At 37.3% G+C, this 24,315-nt stretch overlaps 1 protein-coding gene across 5 annotated transcripts in view; it reads left to right on the top strand.

Annotated features, from left to right (window-relative positions):
- SMAP1 (small ArfGAP 1) overlaps nt 1-24,315 on the top strand; it is a 96,066-nt gene that overhangs the window by 20,753 nt on the left and 50,998 nt on the right. For all 5 annotated transcript variants that reach the window (XM_056342403.1, XM_056342402.1, XM_056342401.1 and 2 more), the window contains exons 2-4: nt 5,838-5,971; nt 6,675-6,760; nt 10,613-10,688. In XM_056342403.1, the coding sequence (XP_056198378.1) occupies nt 5,838-5,971; nt 6,675-6,760; nt 10,613-10,688 (296 nt within the window). The remainder of the gene's footprint in view (nt 1-5,837; nt 5,972-6,674; nt 6,761-10,612; nt 10,689-24,315) is intronic.

The following is a 24,315-nucleotide window of genomic DNA, read 5'->3' as shown; positions in this document are numbered from 1 at the left end:
GGGGTGTGTCAGCAATCTGTGAATGTTTATTGCAGCTTCTTCAGTCAGCTTTCTAATGTAATGGAGTGGAAGAACACATGGTCCTAATTGAATGAGTTAGGGGGGTGGATATATATATATATGGGAAGAAAGGGATATATGGGAGTATATGCACACACATCAAGCATGTGCAAGGTACTAGTCTGGTTTAAATAATATGGAGGAGAAATATCCCATAAAAAATAATATCTTGAAGAAGGGACAGTGTGGGGGAAAAAGGGGGGAAATTTTTGAAATATGTTGGGACAAAAGCTTTTGCCTCGCTGGAAAATATGTAAAAATGATGCTTTTTTCACAAAATTCACACTTTGAATTTGCGTTTTGGAATAAAAGAATGTCATGTCAAGATGGATAACCTTTGCAGCAATTTAAAAATTGGTTTGAAATAAACTTATGTGAAGATTTGTTTCTAAAATTATGTAAGTTACTTTCAAGCTCTTTATTGCTTAATTTTTAAACAACTGAAGTAATTCTTTGAGATGTTCTCAGTTTTTTAGTAGCTGTAGATATTTCTGCAAGTAGGGAGGATGTTGGTTCTGTACAGTAACTATACTGGCATGGAAGTCTACTGTAACTGGAAAAAACTCTCCAGATTGGTTCTTAAATTCACAAGTTATCTAGCAATTCTAAAACCTTAAAGACATGTCAGAAGACACAACATTTCCTGCTTAAATATTTTTTTCATTCTTAGTCTAGATGGTCTCAAGTAAAGGACTCCATAAATACTCTAAACACATAGCAAATACTGCTGTTCCTGTGCATCTAATGGAATTCTAGTTTCTATTCAAAACTTGATGTACAATTCCTAACACAAACTAATGTAGTAGCAGGCATGGTGGGTTGATCCTGGCAAGTAGGTGAACACCCACCCTATGTCTTGCGCGGTTCCTTCTCCTGTGGAGTGGGGAGAAAGTAGGAGAGTGGAAAGACTTGTAGCTTGAGATTGTGATAGTTTAATAAGGAGAGCAAAAGCTGTGCACATGAGTGAAGCAAAAAGAGAATTTCATTCGCTACTTCCCATCAGCAGGCAGATGTCCAGCTACATCCTGGAGAGCAGGGTCTCAGCATGCGTAACAGTTGTTTGGGAAGGCAGACACCATAACCACAAATGCCCCCGCTTCTTCCTCCTTCTTTCCCCCAGCTTTTGTTCCTGAGCACGATGTCCCTTTGGTCAGTTGGGGTCCACTGTGCCTGACTTGGTCCCCTCCCAGCCCCTTCTCCACCCCCTGCCTACTGTGTGGGGGTAGAAGGAAAGCCTTGACTCTCTGCAGACACTGTCCAGCCGTAGCTAAACCATTGGTGTTACCAGCACTGTTTTAGTCACAAATTCAAAGCACAACTCCATACGTGCTGCTATGAAGCAAGTTAATGCCATCCCAGCCAGGCCCAGTGCAGCAGGAAATGTCCCCTGGTATTCTCCATTTAACATGGACAAGGCTCCAGATTAATTTGTGTGAAGTCATTTGACGGCTCAGATCCATCTTTCTACTTATTTGCACTTGTGCTGGGTTTAAATTCAAATCAAAACGTAGTCATTGCTTTTTATGAAGGTTACCAAATTAAAGTTGCCAGTAAGATTAAATATGCACAATGTACCTCGTGGATTTTTATTCAGGGTTAGTTACTGTGTAAAGGTTACTTCAATTGTTAATGTCAGGCCATCCTAAGGAATGTTGTCACATGTTCACAAGAGTGACCTAATGCATTCAAAAATCTTGTCTTGACAATTCCTCTGGAAAATAGCACGCACACCTTCACAGCTGACCTTACCTAACTACCTATTAAGAACTGAAAAGGAAACTTAACCAGTAGAAAAATATAGAAAAGAAATAAAATATTTAGATTGAAGAAAATAAATTAGATTCTCATCTTGGAAGCAGCAGTCTGGTTTAGGATTGCTGATTCTTTTTCCCCTTGTTTCAGTCAGGTAGCGTTTCAGGGACTTCATAGTATCCCAGTATAACCATTGGTCATTTTCAGAACAGTACCAAGTCCTACAGCTTTTTTCCTTAAATTGACTTCAGAAAAGGATGAAAGAGGCTGAAAATATTTTTAAGCAGTTAAAAATACCTTAAAGTACCGAAGACATTGTTTGAAGTATGTTTTTATGTCAGTGGTGCATTGATAAGTGGTGCAGCAAGCTGGTGAAGTGCAGCTCGGCTCTTCTTGTAAAATCTTTTAGTAAAAGGTTTGTATTAAAATGGCTTTCAAAAGAATAAAATTACAATTGTATTAAAACTTACGTCAAATAGTATTTCATGTTAATGTTGTCTGATTTGAGTTGGTATAGTGCAGTTCTTGATAGGTAAGATAGCATTGCTACTGACATACAAAGGTGTTTTAAATAGCATGAAATAGTAGTCATCAAGATTCTTAATGTCCAGTCTTCATTTCTGAAGCCAAATGTCTCTCTTCTTAATTAGCTAGCAAGATACATACAGTAGATAAAGTAGATTCCTTTTGTAAATTTTGTTGGAGAAACCCAAATCTTTAAGGTATCTTTAAGGATTCAGTGAGAAGAAACCTGTGAGTATTTCCACTAAGTGCAAAATACTTCCTGTGTACAGAAATAAGGATTCTGACTTTATACAGAATTGAGATAACTGTAAATTGTTTATTGAATCAGTCCAAATAACTGTTAAACATTTCTCACACAGGAAGGTTTACGGACTTCAAGCTTTAGTTGACTGGTTAAGTCAAGCACAGCTGGTTTGATGCCCACAGAGAAAACATTATTTTGTAACTTCTTTTGACTACTGCTTAACTGTGGCTATGATTAATCTGTATTAATTAAAAACATTAGTCATTTGAAGTGTTCAATATTGCGTATTGTCATTAGTCTGAAATACATTCAGAGATTACATATGAACATTTTTGTCTAGACTCAGGTTTGTCTGTTGTTCTGTTGCTTAATTTGTTACTTTATTGCTTAAATATATTTGATTTCCCTAAGTTACTTCAGGAATAAGTACAAACTAATGAAGTCTGAGCATCTGGGAAAATAAAAGACTGCTCTTTTCCAGGAGAAAACCAGCTAATTGACAAGCTGTGTTATGGTCTTGTTAATAAAAAATTAAGTTAAAATGTTAAACTATGATATTAATGATCTGATCTGTCTTTTCGTTTATTAAGAGAGACTTTAGTCATGTCAAGCCCTCATTCTGGTCTTTTCTCATTAATGTAGAACTTGCTTGTCTGAGATATCATAGCTAAGGAAGAACCTGAAAAATAGGAAACTCATGTGATGTCTAGCTGTACAAAAACTGTTGCAGTAAAAAGTTTATAGTGACTGTAAACACTGTATAGGATAACGTGAATGGCACATAAATGCAACAGATAAGCACCTTCTGTCCCTATAATGCGATCAAAACCGACCTTCCTCTTTGGAAGGCACATCCCTGGGTTATACCTTGGAGGAAAAAACCTGGAGAAGCTGTTGGACACTTCTTGCTTTGCCTTACCTTTTTGTTTATAAACCACTATGGGTACATGAAGCAATTGCATAAGCTGAGGTGCGTTGTCCATCTACAGTGAAGTGGCTAAGAAGGTTTTTTTATGAAGTTTCTTCTGGTATACTGCTTTAGCTGAAACTTGCTATGTTCAGGCAAATGGCCTGCAAAGCTCTACCCTGGAGTACTAAAAGTAAAGTCATATAAATTTTAAGTGGGATCTTCCTGTAATAATAATATAGGTCTACACAGACTGTAAGGACAGGGTATTTTGTGTTTGTAGTGTTTTATAAGGGAAAATAGGCAGATTAACAGGTTGCTAGTTGTTGAACTATTTAAGACACACGTGGTAAAAAGCTTGACTGGTTTGATCTTACCTGACAAGTAGTAGTTTTAACGTAGAAGTGCCCTGTGGGAAATTATGTGTTAGTTTCAATGAGTAACTGTTAGATCTCTTGACGCCTGAAATCCAATTCTATGATGGTAACACTTAATTTTGAAAACTGCCAGTCATCTTAATCATTTTGGTTTTAAAGGTTGACTAATGGATGTAGGTCACTTGACTTTTTGAGATCTTGAATATGAGAAATTAAAAGCAAGGTGGCTACCTTAAATATAGCCAATATTTCCACTAGTAAGGGGAAGGCTTCTTGCAACAAATTTGGGGACCTGTGAATGTTATCTTGGGATTTTTGAATACCAGCTCAAAAGAATGGAGTCTTAACTGAAAGGATTTCTCCCAACTTGCGTGTTTTGGCCTTTTGCTGAACAGTGCTGCATGCTATCAGGGATTTTTTTTTAATTTTTATATTTTTTTGTTCTGCCCCCTGCAGATGAGTGGGCTGTGGGTGAGTGGGCAAGAAATTGGGAGGAGACAGCTGGGACTGTTGCTGACTCTAACTGACCATTCCCCACCGTATGATTATGCTCAGCAATAAATGCTCAAGGAAAGGAAGAAGAAAGGACATTCTTGGTTACGGTGGTGTCTTCCAAAGCAAGTCTTGTGTGTGCTGAGGCCCGGCTTTCTAGGAAGTGGCTGGATACCTGCCTGCCAATGGGAAGTAGTGAAGAAATATATTTTTTTTTTTTTGCTTGTGTGCAGTTATTGCTTCACTTAGTAAAACTGTTCTTATCTCAGTCTGCACGTCATCTCACTTTCCTTCTGTTTTCTCTCTGTCCTGCAGGAAAGTGAGTGAGCAGCTCTGTGGGTGCTTGACTGTGGTCAACCCAACACAGTTCTAAGCTAAAGATCAGGAGAAGAAGGCATAAAATTATTTTCTAGGCCACAGGAATGTGTACGATTTATTAATATTGTAATGCAAACTGCTACAGTTGCATAAGTGGTCTAGGTCCGCATCTTATCATACAAAAGTGGAAATTAATTGCTTGAAATGTTTTCCAACTCTTCAGTGTGCCTTCTTGCTTGTGATGATCAATGACTTAATCTTTGAGCTCTTTAGAGCTCCGAATCAGATGGGCTTTAAAGCAGTGCCTTAAACATTGGTGGTGTATGGGGCTGAAATAAAATGATATAAATGTTTGAGACTGTTTAGTAACTTCAAGTCAGACATCCCAAGTGTCACTGGGAGTTCAGGCCAGCATATTCTAGGTCTCTCTGAACATGCCAACACAGCTGAGAAACAATGGTAAGGTTCATAAATCGACCTGATTCTGTGAGCAAATTCATTGGGCTGTGAATGGCAACTGATACTGTAGTGTAGGAATCGAGGGTACTGAATGGGTTCAGTTTTCCACTGTTCTTAGTCGTGGACATTTTCATGAGCTAGTTTTGCAAATCTGTGTATTATTCCCTAAGAGCTTGCATGCTACTGTTGTAAAGTCTGTGCTGTATGAGGTACTAAAGCATTTGTTACATTAATATAAGATTGCCCTGCATTTAATTCCAAGTTCAGATACGTGTCTTGGGATGCTTTTAATTGGAGAAAAGGGGGCAACTTCTACTGATTTCTGCTGATGCTTGCATCTTATGCGTAGCCACAAGGATTATTCAAGATGTAAGCAAAACTTTGTTGTTACTAGTAAGCCAAGTTTGTAAAGTTTGTTTGGGGTTCTTTTTTCTCATGTGCAGGGGAGGGCTGTGTACAACACCGTATGACTTCCTAGCTTAATCTGGCTAACTCGAATGTTATGTGGCATCACTTAGAAGTAGAAAGATGTAGATAAAATTACTAACAATGGAGATTGTTAGAAGTAATAGATACCCCAGAGTAACAGTTGTGAGCCTTTATCCATACTTGTTTATTCCTGTTGTCAGTATAGAACTATGCTAAAGAAATTCTTCACAGTATATGGAGTTTTGAAAATAATTGATTTCCCTATTCCCTTTAGGTCCAAGATGGGCCTCTTGGAACACCGGTGTTTTTATTTGCATCAGATGTGCTGGAATACATCGAAATCTTGGGGTCCATATATCAAGGGTCAAGTCTGTCAACTTGGACCAATGGACACCAGAACAAATACAGGTAAAATACCTTAAAATATGTTTCTAATTTGAAAGGAATGCCAGGAGTCCTTCTGAAAGGATTTGAGCGTATCATGATGCCCCAACTTAAATGTTTTACAATTAAAGTAGTTTTAATGTGTTATATTTCTACTGTAATGAGTTTAAATTCTGAAAACTCACTTCAGAAATTGGTTTAGCTATCTTTTCTGTATCATATTAGCTATATTGTACCTTATGTGGGGACTCTGAAAGCTGCTGCTTTGTTATGTCTGTAGCAAATGTGTTGCAAGCCTTTTCCTTTTTAGTAGGGGATAGTAAGGTAAGGTTCACACGTTTGTCTCATTGTTGATTACATTCTTTTGGTGTACCAAGCCCTCACTATTCGAAGTCTGCTCCAGTCTGAAGCCTCTTTATGGTGCCAGACACATTTTCTTACCTTTGTTCCTCTTGGTTTGAACAGCCATCCTAAAAGATGAAAGCTTATCTTTTGCTGGATGGGTTAGTTTATGCAGTAAACAGTGTCTGTGTTGTTAGCTTTTGTCCAACAAGTCTTGGCAGCAGCCCTCCTGTGCCATGGGAGCATCTCCTAAGACATATGACAGCAGGGAGGTCTTCAAGTTAAAAACTTGATGTCATTTAAGCATACCAGTAGCATTCTGACTGTTTCAGGATTTAAAATATTAATGGACATGAACTAACAGTTTTCTACCGCTTTTCCTTAGTGCATGCAGGAAATGGGAAATACTAAAGCAAGACTACTCTATGAAGCTAATCTACCAGAGAACTTCCGAAGACCTCAAACAGATCAGTATCCTTTTTGGTTTAGCTTTCACATTGAAATGATGTTTAATGCGACTTAGATGGTATGACCGATTCAAGGAACTGCTGCGTTTGGCAACTCGCCTTATTTATTTCATTGACATTGTTGTACAAGATATGACAGTGGAAGTTGGGAACTGTTCAGAAAAGGTTTAAATTACTTCAGTTATAGCAAATCTACTTCATAATGAGATTTGGCAAGCCCCATTTATTTTTACTTTCAGAAGAGGTGACTTCATAAATTTCCTGTATGTAGGAAGTTAGAGTGATACTAGGAAGCTCTTGAATATTCTGTCTGTATCTTGAGTAACTGCCAGCTGAAGTTAGAAACATTTGAACAGGAAATAATGAGCTGAATGGTGAAGTAAAATGAGCCATTGGATCCTACTCAAGTGAAGTATGGATTCCTTTCTCTAGATTAGGTACTCTGTAATTTTTTTGAGTTGGAGTGCGTACGTTCTCTGAAGTGTGTGAGCACAGATGAGTAGCATGAGAATATCTAAATAAACCAAACCTCCCTAATGGCCACCACTTGTGTTGCCGTGTGGTTATTACCATATACCTGGAAGGGAAGGTTGGGAGAAAAATTGTCACCAATAAATAACTTTCCTTAATACCTTATTTGAATGTACTGAATCATTAGGATAATGTATAATGGCATTAATTTAGATTTGTATTGGCTCCTCATACAGTGAAGTTACTCCACAGGTAGGATTTGCTTCACCTGATCTTACTGGAAGTCTTTAACTATAATGAGATCCTAAACAACTACTGTTAAGTGAGCTGAATCTTTCCTTACCTCTCTTACCTTGAAGATGATACAAGCTATGGAGGCGGCTAAACAGACTTAGTTGTAACTGGATCTGAATTTTCTTCTTCTATGTCCGAAAGTGATATTGGTCCTTCTGTTTATTAGATAGTATGCTTGATATGCTCTGCGCAGAAGTTTTTTTTTTAAGGGTTAGCCTCCTCATTACAAAATGCACTTGAGCAAAAAAGATACGTTTTTTCATACTGCAGTAGCTTTTAAGATAAAAATACAATTTTCTTATGCATATGTAACTGTAGTATTCCAGCTGTAATATTCTAGAACTTTATTTCAGCCATAAGACTGAAATACTTTGACTAAAACTTATTCAAAAATAGGTCTTGAAGATGTATATTTTGTTCTTCCCGCAGCTAATTTGAATTCACTGGTGTTATTGCAGGAGAAGCAATAAAGCTTTACTATAAGCTTTTCTTGCCAGATCAGACCAAACTCTGCATTTTTAGACTTTAAAAATAATCACTTTGATACTGTATATTTTGAAATAATTATATAGCCTTTTAAACAGTTGTCGGTTTCTAAGTGTTTCTAAGGTCTTGGTCAACTGCATATATTTAATTTCATGTGTTTATTAAAAAACACAGTGCTAGGAGAGAGGATGCCAACCTTTTCTATTTTATTTCTCAATTTTATGTTTTATTCTCAATTTCCCCGTAACTCTGTCAGCTACTTACCTACATGGCATTCATGACAAGCTGCTGTTGTGGGCTTTTTTTGCCTTTCCTCTTTGCCCTTTGTATCACTACAAAATCAGCACTGTCTCATCGGTATTCTGGTTATGAATATTTTAAATACTCTGAATATTCTTTTGGATTAACCATGAAAACTCTTTGCATGTAATGATCACTTTTGTGTTTGTTCTTCTATGTTAGTGTTTAACTTCCTGTAGCACTACAATATAATTATTTCTATTTTTTAGGTAGTAGAATGGAGACACAAGAGAAACGTGTATTTGAGATCTTCCCAAAATCTCCGGCTAAAGGTCCAGTCCCCGCCCCCCCCCCCATCACTTCTGCTGCTTAATCACAAGACTGACCTTTCTGGGCATTTTTTTATTCTTCCCTTGTACTTGCCAGGGATGCTCTGGCATAGAAGCTAACTTTGAGGATCATCTTGATGTGTTTTTGAATGGCAGCTTTAGCTTCCTGTTTGAAAGCGTTTTTTTTTCTACTTTTATTTCCACAAGAGTAGAGTGAATTGTAGAATTGTATTTTGTCTCTTCATTTTACTCTCTTAAAACAGTTTTGGCATGTGTTGAGGTTGCTTTAATTATATTTTTTTTTTTTGTTGTTACCAAGAGCGCAGTAGGTTATTGATCTAAAGAAACTTAAATGTGCTCCGGAAAATCATGCATATTGAAGTGGTGTAACTTGAATAAAGTGGGTATTTTTCAAAATACACAACTCAATATCCCAGTGTAATAGCATCCTGAAAAATTAAACCCTATGAAATTTACGTACTTATGATTCGGTGATTAATAATTTTCAAATTAAAACTTTCAAATTGTCTGAAATGTCAAGTGTGCATTCTGGGAATCTGCTAAAAATAGGGAAATATTTATGCAAAAGAACTAAAATACCAAACACCAAAATCTTGAGCAACCAAAACTTAGAACACTTGGCAAAATAAATATGCCATCTGAAAATGTTAATTTTGGCAAATAACTAAGACTTTATTTGAAGAAGTGATAGTTTTTTCTAAGGTATTTTATAGAAATAAAGTTTAAAATATTTTCTGTTTAATTCTAAATTACTTCTAATTTAATGTAGTTATCCAATTACAGCCCAATAGCATGGAAAAAGATTCAATTCCCTTTTTCTATCTCTTCCTCCCACTATGGTTATATAATGCAATAATTTCTACTGTGAATTTGAAAATAAAATTTCTGAGGGAATCCTGTCTTGGCTAAATCTGAAAAGTTATGGGAGTTGCGTATTATTACACAATTGCGTATTTGGGAAGAGGCAGCAAAGAATGTTACGGTTTTTGCAGCTTTTATGATTCAGTGTGTTCAGGTGACACTTGCATACAGTTTGAATCTAAATGTCATTGTTGATGATATAACTTGATGCACAGAATGAAGGAACTGGGTGCTGTGAGCTCAGTGTTAATCTTAAGCAATAGTATGTGGAGCTAAAGTGTCTTTCTATTGATCGAAGAAAAATTGCTGTGGCAGTTTGAGGCAATGAATCCGAGCTTCCACAGTTGCAGTTTCAATTTTTGAATGGATAATCAGATCACCAAACAAATTCATTGAAATTTATTCTAGAGATACCAGAGAATCAGCTTTACTAAAGTTAAAAGTAATCACACTGCTTTTGGATGAGACAATAATTGAGGAAAGCAACTATTTATCCTCCTTGTGTTTGAGCTAGGAAGTTGTCAGTTCTGATCTTCTACATCAATATCCTTGCTGCTATTTCCACCTTTGCTTCAATGTATTTCTAGCACTAGTGTTTTGGTTTTCTTTCCCTTCCACAGAGGTATTTGTTATAGTAGGAGATTCTCATGGAGGACTTACCTCTGAGAACTGTTTACGATCAGCTTTTGATGCATGATATAATTTGTGCAAATCGGGGAACAGGTACATGCATTTCACCTTTTACCTGAAAAGAAAATACTGTTTTCCCAAGTTCTGATGGTAAACAATACCATTAATTATTTACCATATATGAGTACCTTTATTCAAGTATTTGCAGTAATGCAGCCCCGTAGCTTATAAATATCAAGCAAAAACGTCCTAACTGTGGAACATTGCGTTACTTCTAGTATATCTTTCTCGTATTGTTTCATTAAGAGATTAAACTGATTCATTCTCTGTAGTAAAACAACCCTCTTTTTGACACTGCAATAGCAATTGTTCTGTGTAAAGCAGTTTGTTCTGTTTTAGAACTACAAAATGAGATGGAGCAAGAATCTGGTGCAATTCTTTAATTTGGATAACCCGTCAGGTTTTTTTAGGTTAATGCTGCTATTTATCTGAATGCATATTTTCCTTAAATGGGCTACTTCCAGAGCTGTGGAATTTTTCATTAGGGATAAGTATGAAAAGAAGAAGTATTATGATAAAAATGCAGCTAATGCCTTCAATGTAAGTAGTTTCACCAAGAATTCTGTCACTTTTCTTTTTTGAAAGCTACATAAGAGAAATGTAGAAAACATTATGTTAAAGTGTCTTTCACAGTCAAAAACTTTGATGCAGAGCTAAATGTTTTCTCTCTTGAAAGCTATTCCTAGGTTTTATAAGTTCAACATACATTGTCTATTACATTTATAATGCGAAGTGTTATGATCCAACAAATAGCTTGCTTCCAACTCTTTATATTGTGTTTTTAACTCTTTATATTGTGTTTTTCTCTTTCAGTAATGGGTAGTTCCTCAGCTATATTTTGAGTCCTTTCTGAGTATCTTTTCCCATGTTACAGGGATAAGATAGGATTACTATTTCTGGTGACTTTGTCTTCCCTCGTTCTCTGTAATTACCTTGATGAGAAATCCTATGGTGTTTTGGGCCCCTCTTCTAAGGGTCTTTTATTGGTCTGCTGAATTCCAGACTTCCTTGCAGTGAGGTGCACTGTAATAGCAAACATGGGCAATATGACAAACCAGCTGTTGAATCATGTAGCTGTGTTCACTACAGTAAGTTGGTGAGTGCTTTTCTAGCAAAGCAGTTTAGAAAATGTCAGCCTTTGCTGAAGCTCACAGCCTTGTTTGGTTTTTTTGCCTATTTCTGGGACATACAATCTAGTTTATATATTTTTATTTGTGCTTTAACTTTGATAGGGAAAGGAGGGCAAGTGTGGGTATAAAGAGTGGGAGTTTATGCTGCCTTTCCCATCTGAGAAAATGGATCTTTCAATGATAGTTTCATTTGGAAGGGAAAACCTCCAAACTTGCAAACTAGAGAAGGGTATTTCAGTAAGCATTGTTGAGGTAGGGGGAAAATTGCTTCATTTGAGAGGTAAAATACAATTGTGGTTTGAATTACACTGTCAGTTACCCTTCTTTACTTTTATTCCTAAGTAGAAAATAGGAAGAATTGTTTAAAATTATGCTTTACAAAGTTCAAAAGACTCCCGAGATCTTTCTAAATAGAGAACCTAAGTGTCTAATATAGTAGTCCACTGCTGCCTTAATGTGTTTGAAGGAGTAATCAGATTTTGCTTTATCGTATGTCAAGTAATTTTATTCACTTACCTGTCATAACAGCAAGGGTAAAATCCAGACAAGCTGAGACGCATGTTACTGCTGAGTAGGGAACACCATTTTATTTCTTCCTACTTGGGTTTTTCTTTCATTGACTAATCTAAATGGTTTAATCTCTTTGAGATAGAAACAAAATCTGATAATGAAATATTTTGGCAGCAGATGACTCGTGCACATTCACATTCATCTGCATTTCTTCAAGGCCACCAAACATCAGGCTTGAGGTGGGCAATCTGAAATCCTGAAAGTACACAATACTGAATTCGCTGAACTACTGTAGTGCCCATAGTTCTAATGTGCTGCTTGTATTGGATTACCCTCCTTGCTCTGTCCCCAGCCCAGCTCGTGTGCACGTGTAGTGCAGTGACTGGTGGTCAGTGATCATCTTTCAGGTGGGCCTGGGACTGACAGGGAAAAGGAGGAAAAGGCGCAGCTGGGCCTCCATTCTGCATGTCTGGTATGCTGCTTTCCTGCTCCTGGATGGTGTTGGCAGGGAAGGGGAGAAGTTGCTCTATGCTTCCAGCACATGGAGGTCTGTGAGGAGTTTTAGAAGAATGGGGTGAGGAAGGGAGTTCTGCGGGGATACGTTTCTGTGCCCCTGTGCAGCAGGTGGTGATGGTTTCTAAAGCTTTCTTTTTGCAGTCCTGATGACATCCAAGACACCTTCCCTCTTCCCACCCTGCCAGGAGTTGGCTAAGATTACCTGGCAACTGAAGGGATTCCTGCTTGTAGGCCTCAGCATTTGCTAGCACGATGCTTTCATGAGTAATAATCTTGTGACCTGTTCAGGTGGGGAGCCCCACTTCAGGTGGATTACCCCACTTACTTTTTCAGAGAGCACCCTGTGCCTTATTTTTAATCAAAATCAGAATTGCTGGGGTGATGCGAACTTTTTAGCACACTCACTTTTTGTTATCACCTTTGCAATAGCAATGGCCTTCTGCTTGGATTAAGACTGGTTTAAGTTGGAGATGTGTATGTATGTTGTCATTTGGTAAAATGAATCCCTTCAAGGTATGAGCAGGTAATACAGAAGTGCAGAAACAGGCTTGTTATGACCTAAGGGCTGCTTTCCTTAACCAGGTAATTTCACTGAGGTTTAAAAATTCAAGAGGCTTTCCTGGATTTTGTCCACTGTTACAAGTTGCTTGTGGTAAAAGCTTCCTGTAGCTTAAAAATTGTTTTGAACAGATTCTCTTAAAACATGCGGCACAATATTTCTCTTACCTTAATTTTGGCAAGATCATAAATCTTTTTACATTTGTCTAACACTATAACAACTGTGCTAGTGTTAATGTACTCTGACTGTTGGAGCCCAAGAGTATATGTGAAGGTTCAGTTCCTGGTTCTATGATGCTTAGGTTTCATGTGTCTTTTCCCCTGTTACAAAATTTTTATCTAAAATTGTTAATTATATGAGATGGGTTTTTTTCTGACAAGACTATTATATTACTATATTTGGGGTTTAGAGATGCATACTATAATAACAAAATTAGCTAGTACAGAGACCAGTAGTGCCATCAAATATGCAGACTAAATACAGGCAAATATGAAAAATTAACAATTTTTTTTCACGGTTCACTGAAAAGGAATGCCGGATAAAGCTGTGTGCAAAAAAAGCATCTGCAGTTTTATTGTCTAGTTAAATGCATTATTCTATTTAAAATGTAAGTAGAAATTAAATATACATTACAAAACTGACAAAGCAGTGTGACTTTAAAAAATATTTAAAATCTATTAAAATGCATAGATCTCAGAGTCTTCAGATCTGTCATTATTGGGAAAATGTGAAATGCTGGTTCTGCATCACTGCTTAGGACTGAGTGGTACAACTTACTCTGCTGTTAAGAGTGGGTTGTCGGTAAATAATTATCCTCGTTTCCATGCTCAGACTTGGTGCAGGCATGTAACTTCTTTACAGAAAGACCTGAGAGGCTGACAGCCTTGAACAGTGGCGTGTTTGGGGTTTTTGTTTTCATTTTTCTTTCATTGTATTTCTGTAGTTTTGTTTAGTTTGGTACTGGGAAATATTCTGGTAGGTTAGGCCTAATTCTTAGGCTTTAGTCTTGAGAAAAATCTTCTGAAATACAGCAGGCATGGTAGCCCCAGGTAAGCAAGCTATGGTGCTCAGGGTCAGGTTAGGAGATGTAGGTAGGGAATTTGTCAAAGTGATCCCACTATGCTTGTTCCTTCTTTTCACAGATGTACTTTCATATGTACTTCAAGTGAAACAAGAAGCAGGAGCTTTAAATCAGAATAAGCAGTGTATCTTGGGGGGGGGGGGGGGGAGCCTGGGAAAAAATAAAAAATAAAAATGGAAATGGTCTATTAATTATTTTCTGCTAACACTGATAATACAGTTAAAATTAATCTGATATTTAAAGAAATATGCTGATGTGGATGAGTTCTATGGGCGCCTTTCAGTTGTTTTGGAATATTTATACTTTTTTAGATCTTACTTGGAGCAGAAACCTTTTTCTAATCATTATAAATTGTTAGTATTTTGTATGTGTTTGCTACTTGATAATGTTATAAGACAAGACGAAAAAGTTTCAGAATGTCTAACAATGCATTTGTAGAAATACTTTTTCCAGACTACTGGAATATTGCCATTTTAAAAAAAAAATCCATTTAGCTGTTGTTAAGGTAGCAGTATTTACTTTTAAGCTTTATTCTGATCATTGTAAAGAAGAGAATTTTGAGTAAATTAGCCTACCCAGGGAGGCAAACTGATTTTTTTTTTTTTTTTTTTTTTTTTTTTTTTTTTGGTACCCCATCGAAGTATCTTCAGATGCATGTCAGCTCTTTGAAAAACTCTTATAGTTGCAATGATCTGTAAATGCTTAGATACATGTTACAAATGCTTAGTTGTAGGGTTGTGGTATTATGACTGAAACTGTGAAGACAATTGTATTGTATTTATGATATTTAGGAAAATGTATCCTTATTATCAAAGTATATTCCATTTAAGCAGCGTAGCCCATGACAGGGTTAGAACTAGTATTTCTCAAGCCAGCGCCTATCATAATTCTCACCCAACATTAACAAGAGTCACAAAAGATCAACACTTGCTTTCTCAGAAAACAGTTCATAGTTCTACTGTGGTGAAACCTCGGTTTGTCGAGACTTGTAAAGACCAACTGCTTAAGAAACTCACATCTCTTGATCTGGCCAGCTGCTTCCCTGTTTCACTTTGGTGTGATGTAATTTTGAAACATTCAGGACTTCGTGGGGTTTTATGCCTTTTCTGTATGCTTAAATTTAAGAAGAAGAATACAAGTGAAAACACTTGAAGCTGACAGGATGTTACATGGGAATATATATATATATTCTGTGAATAACACATGTGGTTTGGTTTTGTTAATGGCAGGAATTTTTTTGCTCTTTGAATAATCAACTTGGGAGCAGTGGTAGCAGTTAGCAAGTCCACTTATTTTGAATATCCTCAGCATAATACTGTTGTCCTAGAATTAATTTTCTGCCAAACCTCTTGATTTTTAGGCATACATAAGCTGTGAATGATGCAAAGTATAGCACAGAATCCAAACTTCACACAGTAGTGAAATGATTAGGGCATCTTTGGAAATGATGCATCTAAGATATGAAAACATGAGCTATTTACTGCGCAATATACTATGCTGTTTGACTTGATTTATCCCTGAAAGCTTGTACAATGCAATTGAGAGCTTGCATCGCTTCTGTAGTTAACCACAGACAGTTACCGTAGGTCAAGGGGTGTGAGGTAATTTTCTATGTTAAAACTCTCCTTCAGGTGGGTGCTGTCACCAAACTCTTCAGGAATATAATTCCGCTGCAGGCTTGCACCAGATTGTCGCTTTAAAGCACAGGCAAATCCTCTTGTATTTATCATAGGGGTTCTTGTACACAACAGTCCTGGAACTGAAGGGCAAAGAAAGCAGTTTCACTTTTAACAATCTTAGTCCTGAAGGCTGTTGCCTATTAAATCTTTTGTTTGCTTTGGGCAAACAAAACTATTTATTAAACTCTTTATGCTCCTTTAGTTTACTGTCTCCTGGAGCGCTCTTAGAGCGCAGCTTATAGTTGTACAAATACCTTTCCCCAAGAATCTTGAGCCTGTATGCTTAAATAAATGACTTGAAGGACTGTTTCAGAATAGATGCTGTAAATGTAAGTGGAGCAAATGCAAGCCTTGTTGGAGACATACTTTGAGATGTTTGTTTTTATGAAAGTAATGTCTGAACAGAGTATTCATCTTGACTGATGTTCTCTGTATTGAGTCCAAAATACTTGTAATCAAAGCTATGCAGCTGATAAGGTGAAGGGACAGTTGTTAATGAGGCTCATGATCTTAGATGCAGTGATCAAGAGAAATAGCAAACATTGCTTGTTTTAGGGTTTTGGGAGTTAGTAAGAATCTCCCAAAATTACTGGTTAGAGGAAGTAAGCATTGAAGTAGATGATTGCACAGTTTGCCGATAAGCCAAGAGGAAATGTATAATTTTTAGAATCTTTTAGAAAAAAAGGTTCCAGAAAGAAAAAATCTGTCTAAAATAAGCTATTGAGTAACAGCTGCTGGGTTGATTCTTTGAGACACAGGAGTGCACTAATGAAGGGGTTTCTGGTACCCAGTCCAAATCATTTAATTTGACTGTATCTACGTGCTGCTAAGTTAAAAGTGTACTAAAGTTGCACAGAGGTTCAGGAAATCAAGTTGGAAGCAATCATATTTTCCAAATTTTTTAAAAGCTCAGTACAGCCTCTTTGATGTAAAATACAAACTGTGAAAAGACAATCTTGCTTAAAAGATTGTTTATTTTTGTATCTTTATACCACACAAGTAATGAGGAGAAGCAGTGAGGTCACTGTGTTGAGTTTGGAAAAAGATTAGCAGTGTAGGTATTATCACAAACAATCTCTGCAGTTTTAAATAAAAGTAAGTATATAGAAGAAGAAAGAGCACAACTTCTCAGAATGCATATGGAAATGGCCTTGTTCAGGGTGGATGCTGAATCAACTTAAATGGATTCCAGGTACTTTCAGTCTCAAAATTTACAGACTAGCACAGTCTATTCCACTGCATGAAGTGGGAATATATTATCATGTCCTGACAATGTTTAGAGAATAATAAACGAAGATTCTATATTTAAGAAAGGGTGTAAATTGTGTGGAGCAGAAGTTTCATATAACCCTAAAGTTCAGTGAAGGAAAAGAATAATGGTTCTACGTTTTTCATGCTTTCCTAAGACATTGTGTATAGTTTAAAAGCCATGAACTTAAACAGGCAACTGGATAAAATGTGATGCGAATTTAGAGATTTTTCCAAAGTGATCTTAAATGAGATTAAATCCATAATACCTTTACCACACTAAAATTAAGGTGCCTACATGACATATATGGATGAACTGGGGTGAGATAGGGTATGTGAACAGGAAATTTATAGTAGCTAGCATCCAGAAGCATTTAGTCATTGAGCTGGAGAGAGATTACCAGTTAAGTCTCCCCGTATTGCAAGAACCACTGTGGGTTTTTAGTGGTCTATGAAGAACTTGTGAATCAAGTGATATGAAGTATTTTTGAAATATGCTAATGGAGATGGGCATCAATAGGAAGCACTGAAATGCCATACAAGAATTATGACTTGTGGGGCAGGGGTAGTGGAAATGAGATAAATTAGTTTGCAAGATCATGCTGTTAGAATGGGTTGGACTGCAGAATCATAGAATAGCTCAGGCTGGAAGAGACCCTTCATGATCATCCAGTTCTCCCTGCTTAAAGTGGGGTCAGCTAGAACAGGTTGCTTAGAGCTGTGTCCAGTTGAATTTTGAATATCCCCAGGGCTGGAGACTCCACAACCCCCTCCGAGTAAACTGCTCCAGAATTCAACTACCCACACAATAATGAAAAAAAAACCAAAAACAAACCAACCACCAAAAAAACCCCTATACTTATGTTTCAATGGAATTTCCTGTGTTTCAATTTGTGTTCAGTGCCTCTTGGTCCTGTTTCTGGATACTACAGGCAACATTGTGCCTCAGTCTTGGCTCCCTGCCACCAGGTATTTATACATATTAATAAGACTTCCCTCTTCCAGGCCCCCTCCTCCCTTAGCTTTCTCTCCTCCAGGGTAAACAGTGTTAATTCACTAAGTCACTCCTTGTCTGAAAAGTGCTCCAGTCTTTTAATCATCTTAGTGTCCCTTTGCTGGATTTGGCTCCAGTCTGCCCACATCTCTCTCGTACTTGTGAGCCCAGAACTGGCCATGTTTCTAGCTCATGTTCAACTTGTCCACCCAGACCTCCAGGTCCTCTTCTGCAAATCTGCTTTCCAGCCAGGTGACAACCAGCCTGTACCGGTGCAGGGGGTTATTCTTCCCCAGGTGCGGGACTTGGCACTTCTCTTTGAACTTCACATGGTTCCTGCTGGCCCATCTTGTCAATGGTGCTCTGAATGGCAGCACACCTATCTAGTGTATCAACCACCCCTCCTCATTCTGTGTCATCTGCTATCTTGCTGGTGATGTACCAGCGTAGTCCTATTGCATGTGTTATTAATGAAGAAGTTAAGTAGTGTTGGCCTCGGTATCAATGCCTGGGTATATCATTAGTGACTTTGCCCCCAGTGGTTAAATGAATGAGTTAGAGAAGCCAAGGTGTGCATATGCCAGCTGCATTCCTAGTAGCTCCCACGTGCAGGGTCTTGTTTTCCCTGGTTCCGTAAGTACTTTCATTTGAGGAGTAGTTCACACAGCTGGACTGCCTAGCTACAAGTTACTAAGTCCAAGTAAACAAAGCTTCTGCCAAAGCTGAAATCTGTAGTGACTGCATTGCCAGTTTAACATGGATCATGAAAATGTAAACGATCCTGCATGCAGCAGAGCAAGCCACTTAGCAGAAAAAAAGGTATTGTTGTGAAGTGTTGGGAAGCTCTCGGTAAAGACAGTTTTCCCTGGAACAAATACAGAAGACATCCGTTAGGTTGCACAGGGGAAATGGAGGGCACTCCAGTAAAAGATTAAAAGCATCTGTTTTGATTATCCTGTGTCAGCCTTTAATTAAGCCATGGTGACTCTCCATAAATATCTCAGGAGGTGGTTACCTGAAGCAGAAGCTAAATAATCTAAAACAAAATGTGGGCAACAACATGTATGGATGCTCTTGGTTAGAGCTGGAAAAAATATTTTGAACTCAAGTCTAATACTATTAAATATATTTGTATTTCTCAGAACACTAATTGCACCTCTGCTTGATGTAAATTTTATGAATGTCTGTAGCTCTGCACACAGTCAGAACTACAGCTAGCTTGTGCACAAGCTTCACCGTATTCCTGTAACAGGATATGGGCACTCTGAAGGGATGTAGGAGTGGTAAGTGTGTTCAGAATGTTGCCAGAAGAGCAGTACTGGCATCCCTGAAAAGCCAGCTGCTGCTGTGTTTTGTGAAACGTGGGACACGACCCTTTTTATGTGATGTCCAGTGGTTAGAGTACTGAATAGAGGAGACATTTTTAGTAACTCTAAAAAAAGCCTTGTCAGTTAGCCTAAAGAAGTTTTGCAGAAATTCATAGGTAAGTGTTACTGATAGTACATTACTATTCTCATTTTCCTGTCAGTATTTCGGGAATAGGCCTCTTTAAAAAATGACAAGCAATTGGTTGTGTGTTTATATGCATTTAATAGCAGCCTGTAATTGCTGGTACTTTAAAATAAAATACGAATTTTAGCGTTGTCAACGTTTGTTGGAGATACACAGTAATAAAGTCAAAAGTCTGCTGAAATAAGAAAAACATATCTATTAGCTGAAGTTAAAACCTGTCAAACGAGTGTAGAGTAGTCCTCTTCATTTAGGTCATTTCCCAGTATATTGTGTGCTTATGAAATGGCCACTCGAGGGCACCTTTGTATTTGGTTCAGCTGCAAATTTACTGAATATATTGACGTGGTTTGATAGCACACTCATTTTTTAATCTCTTGAATCTTCTGAGTGATAGCACCCTAAATTTTATATTTTAATGGAAGCTTAATACAGGTTTCTAAAGCTTTAACTTGAATACTTTTTAATATAAAGCTAAATAGTAATATTTACTACATAAAGAGCAGGATTTTGGAAAAACTACAAATAGAAGTTGGTGAAAACTTAATTTAGTACACTGACCTTATTGACCAATAGTATTTGTATGACTGTTACCATCAGTAATATGTTAGTACAAACTGAACTAAGGTAAAATAATTCTGAGATTTTGTATGTTTTCTGATAGGTTCATTTAAAGACTCTTGTAAGCTTACTTTTTTCACTCGTAGTAGTCTGGTGCACAGACTAAATCAAAGCCATTGGGTCAAATACTGTTTGTGCTGATGCTTTTACATGAACTATTGACATAGCATGTATTTGGATATTGCTACTACTAAGTAATACCTTCATAAATACTACAAAAGTTTTTAATGGGGAAAATGGGGACAGGTCACTTATTGCCCTGTAAGAGGGGCAGGGAACTGGAGCAATACTGTAAACCTGCAGACCCTTTCTTTTCTGATCTTAAGTTTTTGTGAACCAAAGAGTCTCTCACAGAACATAGGTGAAAATGAAATCTTACAGGACTGTTGCATGCGTCTGTATTTTCTTGCTCAGTACTGAATGTACCTGATGTTTTACGGACAGTATTGAGCTTCATTATGCAAAATGGTTATTTTTACTTCATCAGCTTTCTAAAAAGGAGCCCCAAAACACAAACAATGGAAAGAGATTCAAGAATTGCTAAACATAAAATGGCTACAAGTCTTTTGGTCTGAAACCCGATCAAAATTTTGTGGACATACGAGTATAAACGTGGAAACTTAAGAAACAGCTCCTTGCCTTCATTCCCTTTTTAAAACTATTCTGAACTCAATTCTTAATCAAAATACCCAACTACTCTTCAGTTAAAAATTAAAATGAAATACTCAGATGCTATTTGTCAGTTTGCAATACATTCTTAATGCACACAAGCACGTCAACTTTGGGTTTTTTCTAGCAGCAGGTATGGTTGGTTGCAGGGGTTGCCATTGGTTTTGTTTGGTACTTTATAAAGTGCCAACAATCAAGGACGCCTTAGTTGACAACATTCCAGAGCTTAGTGCTAACATGTTATCAGAGTAGATCAGTGTCTGCTTCTTCACTTGAATTCTGGAAGATTCTGGAAATTGTTTTTTGGATTTTGATGTGGAAATTTAGATGAGGTTTTGATCGCTTGTCTTCAGTGGTTTCGATGACAAATCTTATTCTTAGTACCTTCCTGCTCAAATGTCTTTTTCCATTGGATCAAAATTAAACAAAGATATTTTCTACCTTTCCTGTTGTCTGCTCTTCAGACATCATAATTGGTGTTAGTATTGGCCAGTTTTTCTAGAAACTAATTCTTTAGCTTTTTTTCCTCTGTGCTTTCACTGGAATATAACAATTGGATTAAAACTGACGAATTGGAAAAGTGGGAACAGAAGACAATTATTGCTGTGGAATACTGGTTTTTTTGCAAAACATTTTTTTTTTTATTTTGCTGCACCAAAGAGGAGATGTCTCCTTGTAAACAACAGTATTTTCAGGTACTCGGACTTGGATCCAAGCATGGAGTAATTTTCCTGTACTGATACTTTTGATGAAGCTTATGGAAACAAATAATTATTAATAAAGGCTGATAAATACCAAATAGAAAACTCTTATGTTACTTTGATGTAGCATTTATATAGTGCTGCTTTTCAGTGATCTCAGTGTCCTAAAAAGCAGTTTTTAGATTATTATTAAAATGCTGCTTTGCAATCCTGAATGGTGATCAGGGTTTTACTATAAATATTTAAAGTGTGTTTGTGGCTTTCAACTAATTAAAAGCAGTTTCACCAGGACTTAGTGCAGCGTTTACTCCAGGACAGTTGCATGCATATACCTGTCATGGCTGAGTGCTTTGATACTGGTGTTAGTCTAACTTCAGCGCTCTCTCTACTGGCCCCGAGTGTAGAAATAGGTCGCTTATCAGATGCTTTCTCATTTGTCATTTGTTGGCAAGTTAATAAATCTCTCTTGACTACAGATGGGAATGGCTCTGTTCTGTAAAGATACTGCTTTATCACTGCAGTAGTTTTTTTAAAAAAAAAAGATTTACTGAAAATGCAAGCCAGCAGCACACAACTTGTTGTCAACCACTGCTCCTTATTGGTGCTTCATCTGTTCAGTAACTTAACATTGGCCATAGCTAATGGTACGTCTGCACTGCGAACAGGACGTAGAAGGTGTTAATACTAACTTTGAACGGTCTAATCTGGGGTTTGGCAATGAATCATCAAGCGTAGAAGTTGTATAGGCTTGATTTATGCTAATGAGAAAGATTATCTGTCCAGGTTTTTGCTGCATATTACATCTGTGAAGTGTGCTGCAGTTTGAAAATACAAACATACCACAACCTTTCAAAGTAAGAGTTGGGGGACAGTACAAGGGAAAACAAAACTTGTGAGGTTTTATTGACAGCTCAGAATCTCAAGCAACTTCACTGGTTTTCTAAAATATGGGACTAGTTGGAGTTAAAAATGACTATTCTGAAATCTCCTGAAAACCAAGTGCTTTGGCTAAGGGATCTGGTTTCTCTTGGTGCTTGAAGAGGGTATCAGCATCCATAATAACGACTTGGATATTAGTGAAAATTCGGTCTTCTAACCGAAAAAATCCCAAGATAATAATAGAATACCCTTAAATCGCAGTGTTATTATAATTTTCAGTTTTATTTGATGCTAGTTCTGGTATATGGGCATTACCCAACATGACAGCTGACAGACAAGGAGCAGAACAGCTGGCGCTGCAGGGACTTGATTCTAGCTGGAGAGCACTGCCTCTCCCTCGCGCTCCTCGGCACTCGGCGAGGGCCGGGCTGGATGCTCTGAGGTCAGGGGGCGGCTGGTTCAGTGCCAGCTGGCAACCTGCACAGGGTTAACAAGTCAGCTCTCCCCGAAGTGTCAGCTTGTCCCAATGGCAAGTATTTTCCCAAGCTTCTCTGGTACCCCAACCAACTCTCCGTACTCTGACTGATAACTGCTCACCACAGCGCACTGCACCAGCCCCCCTTTTAATCCTGTTTTCTGTTCAGCTTTATCCAGCCACTCACTTTGACTTGATCGGATTTTTTCATTCAGATTTCCTTATTTGGTGCAGCGGGTAGATAAGAAATTTAACACCATGCAGTGGCAATAAAGCTGTTCAGCAGCCCGAACTCATACTATTGCTTTCATTGTATGAACTTAATCAGTTCTTTATACGTTGTCATGTGTCTTCTCTTAAAGATTAGCTTCAGTCATATGCCTTTTGTATTCCTGCTTAGCTGAATATTTACATATGTGAAGTGTGCTTTCAAGTGCTGTTTTTTAGCCTGAAGTGAATATAGTGCTGCTGTTTGTCTTTAGACGTTTTTCTTGGGCATTTCTCGTCTTGTACACCCTGTTCCATATCCCAGGCTAGGTGGCAACTGCTTTTCACTCTGTCTTCTGCAAATAGCTTGCATGATGCTTCTTCATTGATTCTGTGATTCCATGATTCTATTACTTGATTGGCAAAACTGTAATAATTACTTTCAGGCCTTCATAGGATTACCTTATATACTAGGTTAGATAATACCTTAATTTATGATGATGATCTGGAGATTGAGAAAGGAATGTTATGGGAGGATGAAAATGTGATGCAAGCATCTATAGTGCTGATTTCCCTCCGACCCCCAAATGAAATTCTGCTTACCTGGTTCTGTGAGGAGAGTAGCTGTTACCTGCTGTTCACCTCTGAAAGCTATCAAACAAATTTTCTTAAAATCTGAAGCATACAAAAGAATGAAAAAACCCAACAAACCAAGCAAACCAAAAACAAAATCCCAGTTTATCCTTAGAAACCTTGAAAGTATACCTAAGATGTTGCATTATCACAATTTTACTCGTTAGCATTTAATTGAAATCTTAGTAAGGAATGTGGTTTTAGTGCTCATAGTTTAATACATGTAGTTACTTAATCATTTTTCTGACATGTTTATTTGGTTACAATGTGGTGTGATGGGAATAAACAGGATCCCTGTGTTCCTATAGCAACAGTTTGAGAAACTACTCCATTGCAGCAGATATATCCATAACTCTTCTAATAACCTGAGGATTTTAAATAGAAATATAAAATATATTTTATAAATATAAAAACGAGGACTCTGTTTCATATTTCTGCAGGTAAAATTTGGTTTAAAAATTAAACCTTATAAATATCTTTCCTGAAGCTCTACACCACCTTCCAGGATAGGCATAGTGTCTGAGTTTGTAAAAATACTGAATATATACATGTTCTATTAAAATTCCAGCTGTATAAGCTATGGTACTGGTAGGATTTTCTGTAAGAAATATGGGTGTTTAGACATGAAGTGGGGTTTGGGTTTTTTTTTTCAGTTTTCTGTTTTCATTTAATGCAAGCTGGATTTTTTGAACTAAGTAAAAACATACCATCTAAATTGGTTATTTTGATCCAACATAATGACCTGCTCTGTAATAG

This window comes from Falco biarmicus, chromosome 6 (genome assembly GCF_023638135.1).
Source record: "Falco biarmicus isolate bFalBia1 chromosome 6, bFalBia1.pri, whole genome shotgun sequence".
Classification (NCBI taxonomy): Eukaryota; Metazoa; Chordata; class Aves; order Falconiformes; family Falconidae; genus Falco; species Falco biarmicus.
The sequence above is the reverse complement of the archived record's forward strand: the minus strand, read 5'-3'. Positions and strand labels throughout refer to the sequence as shown.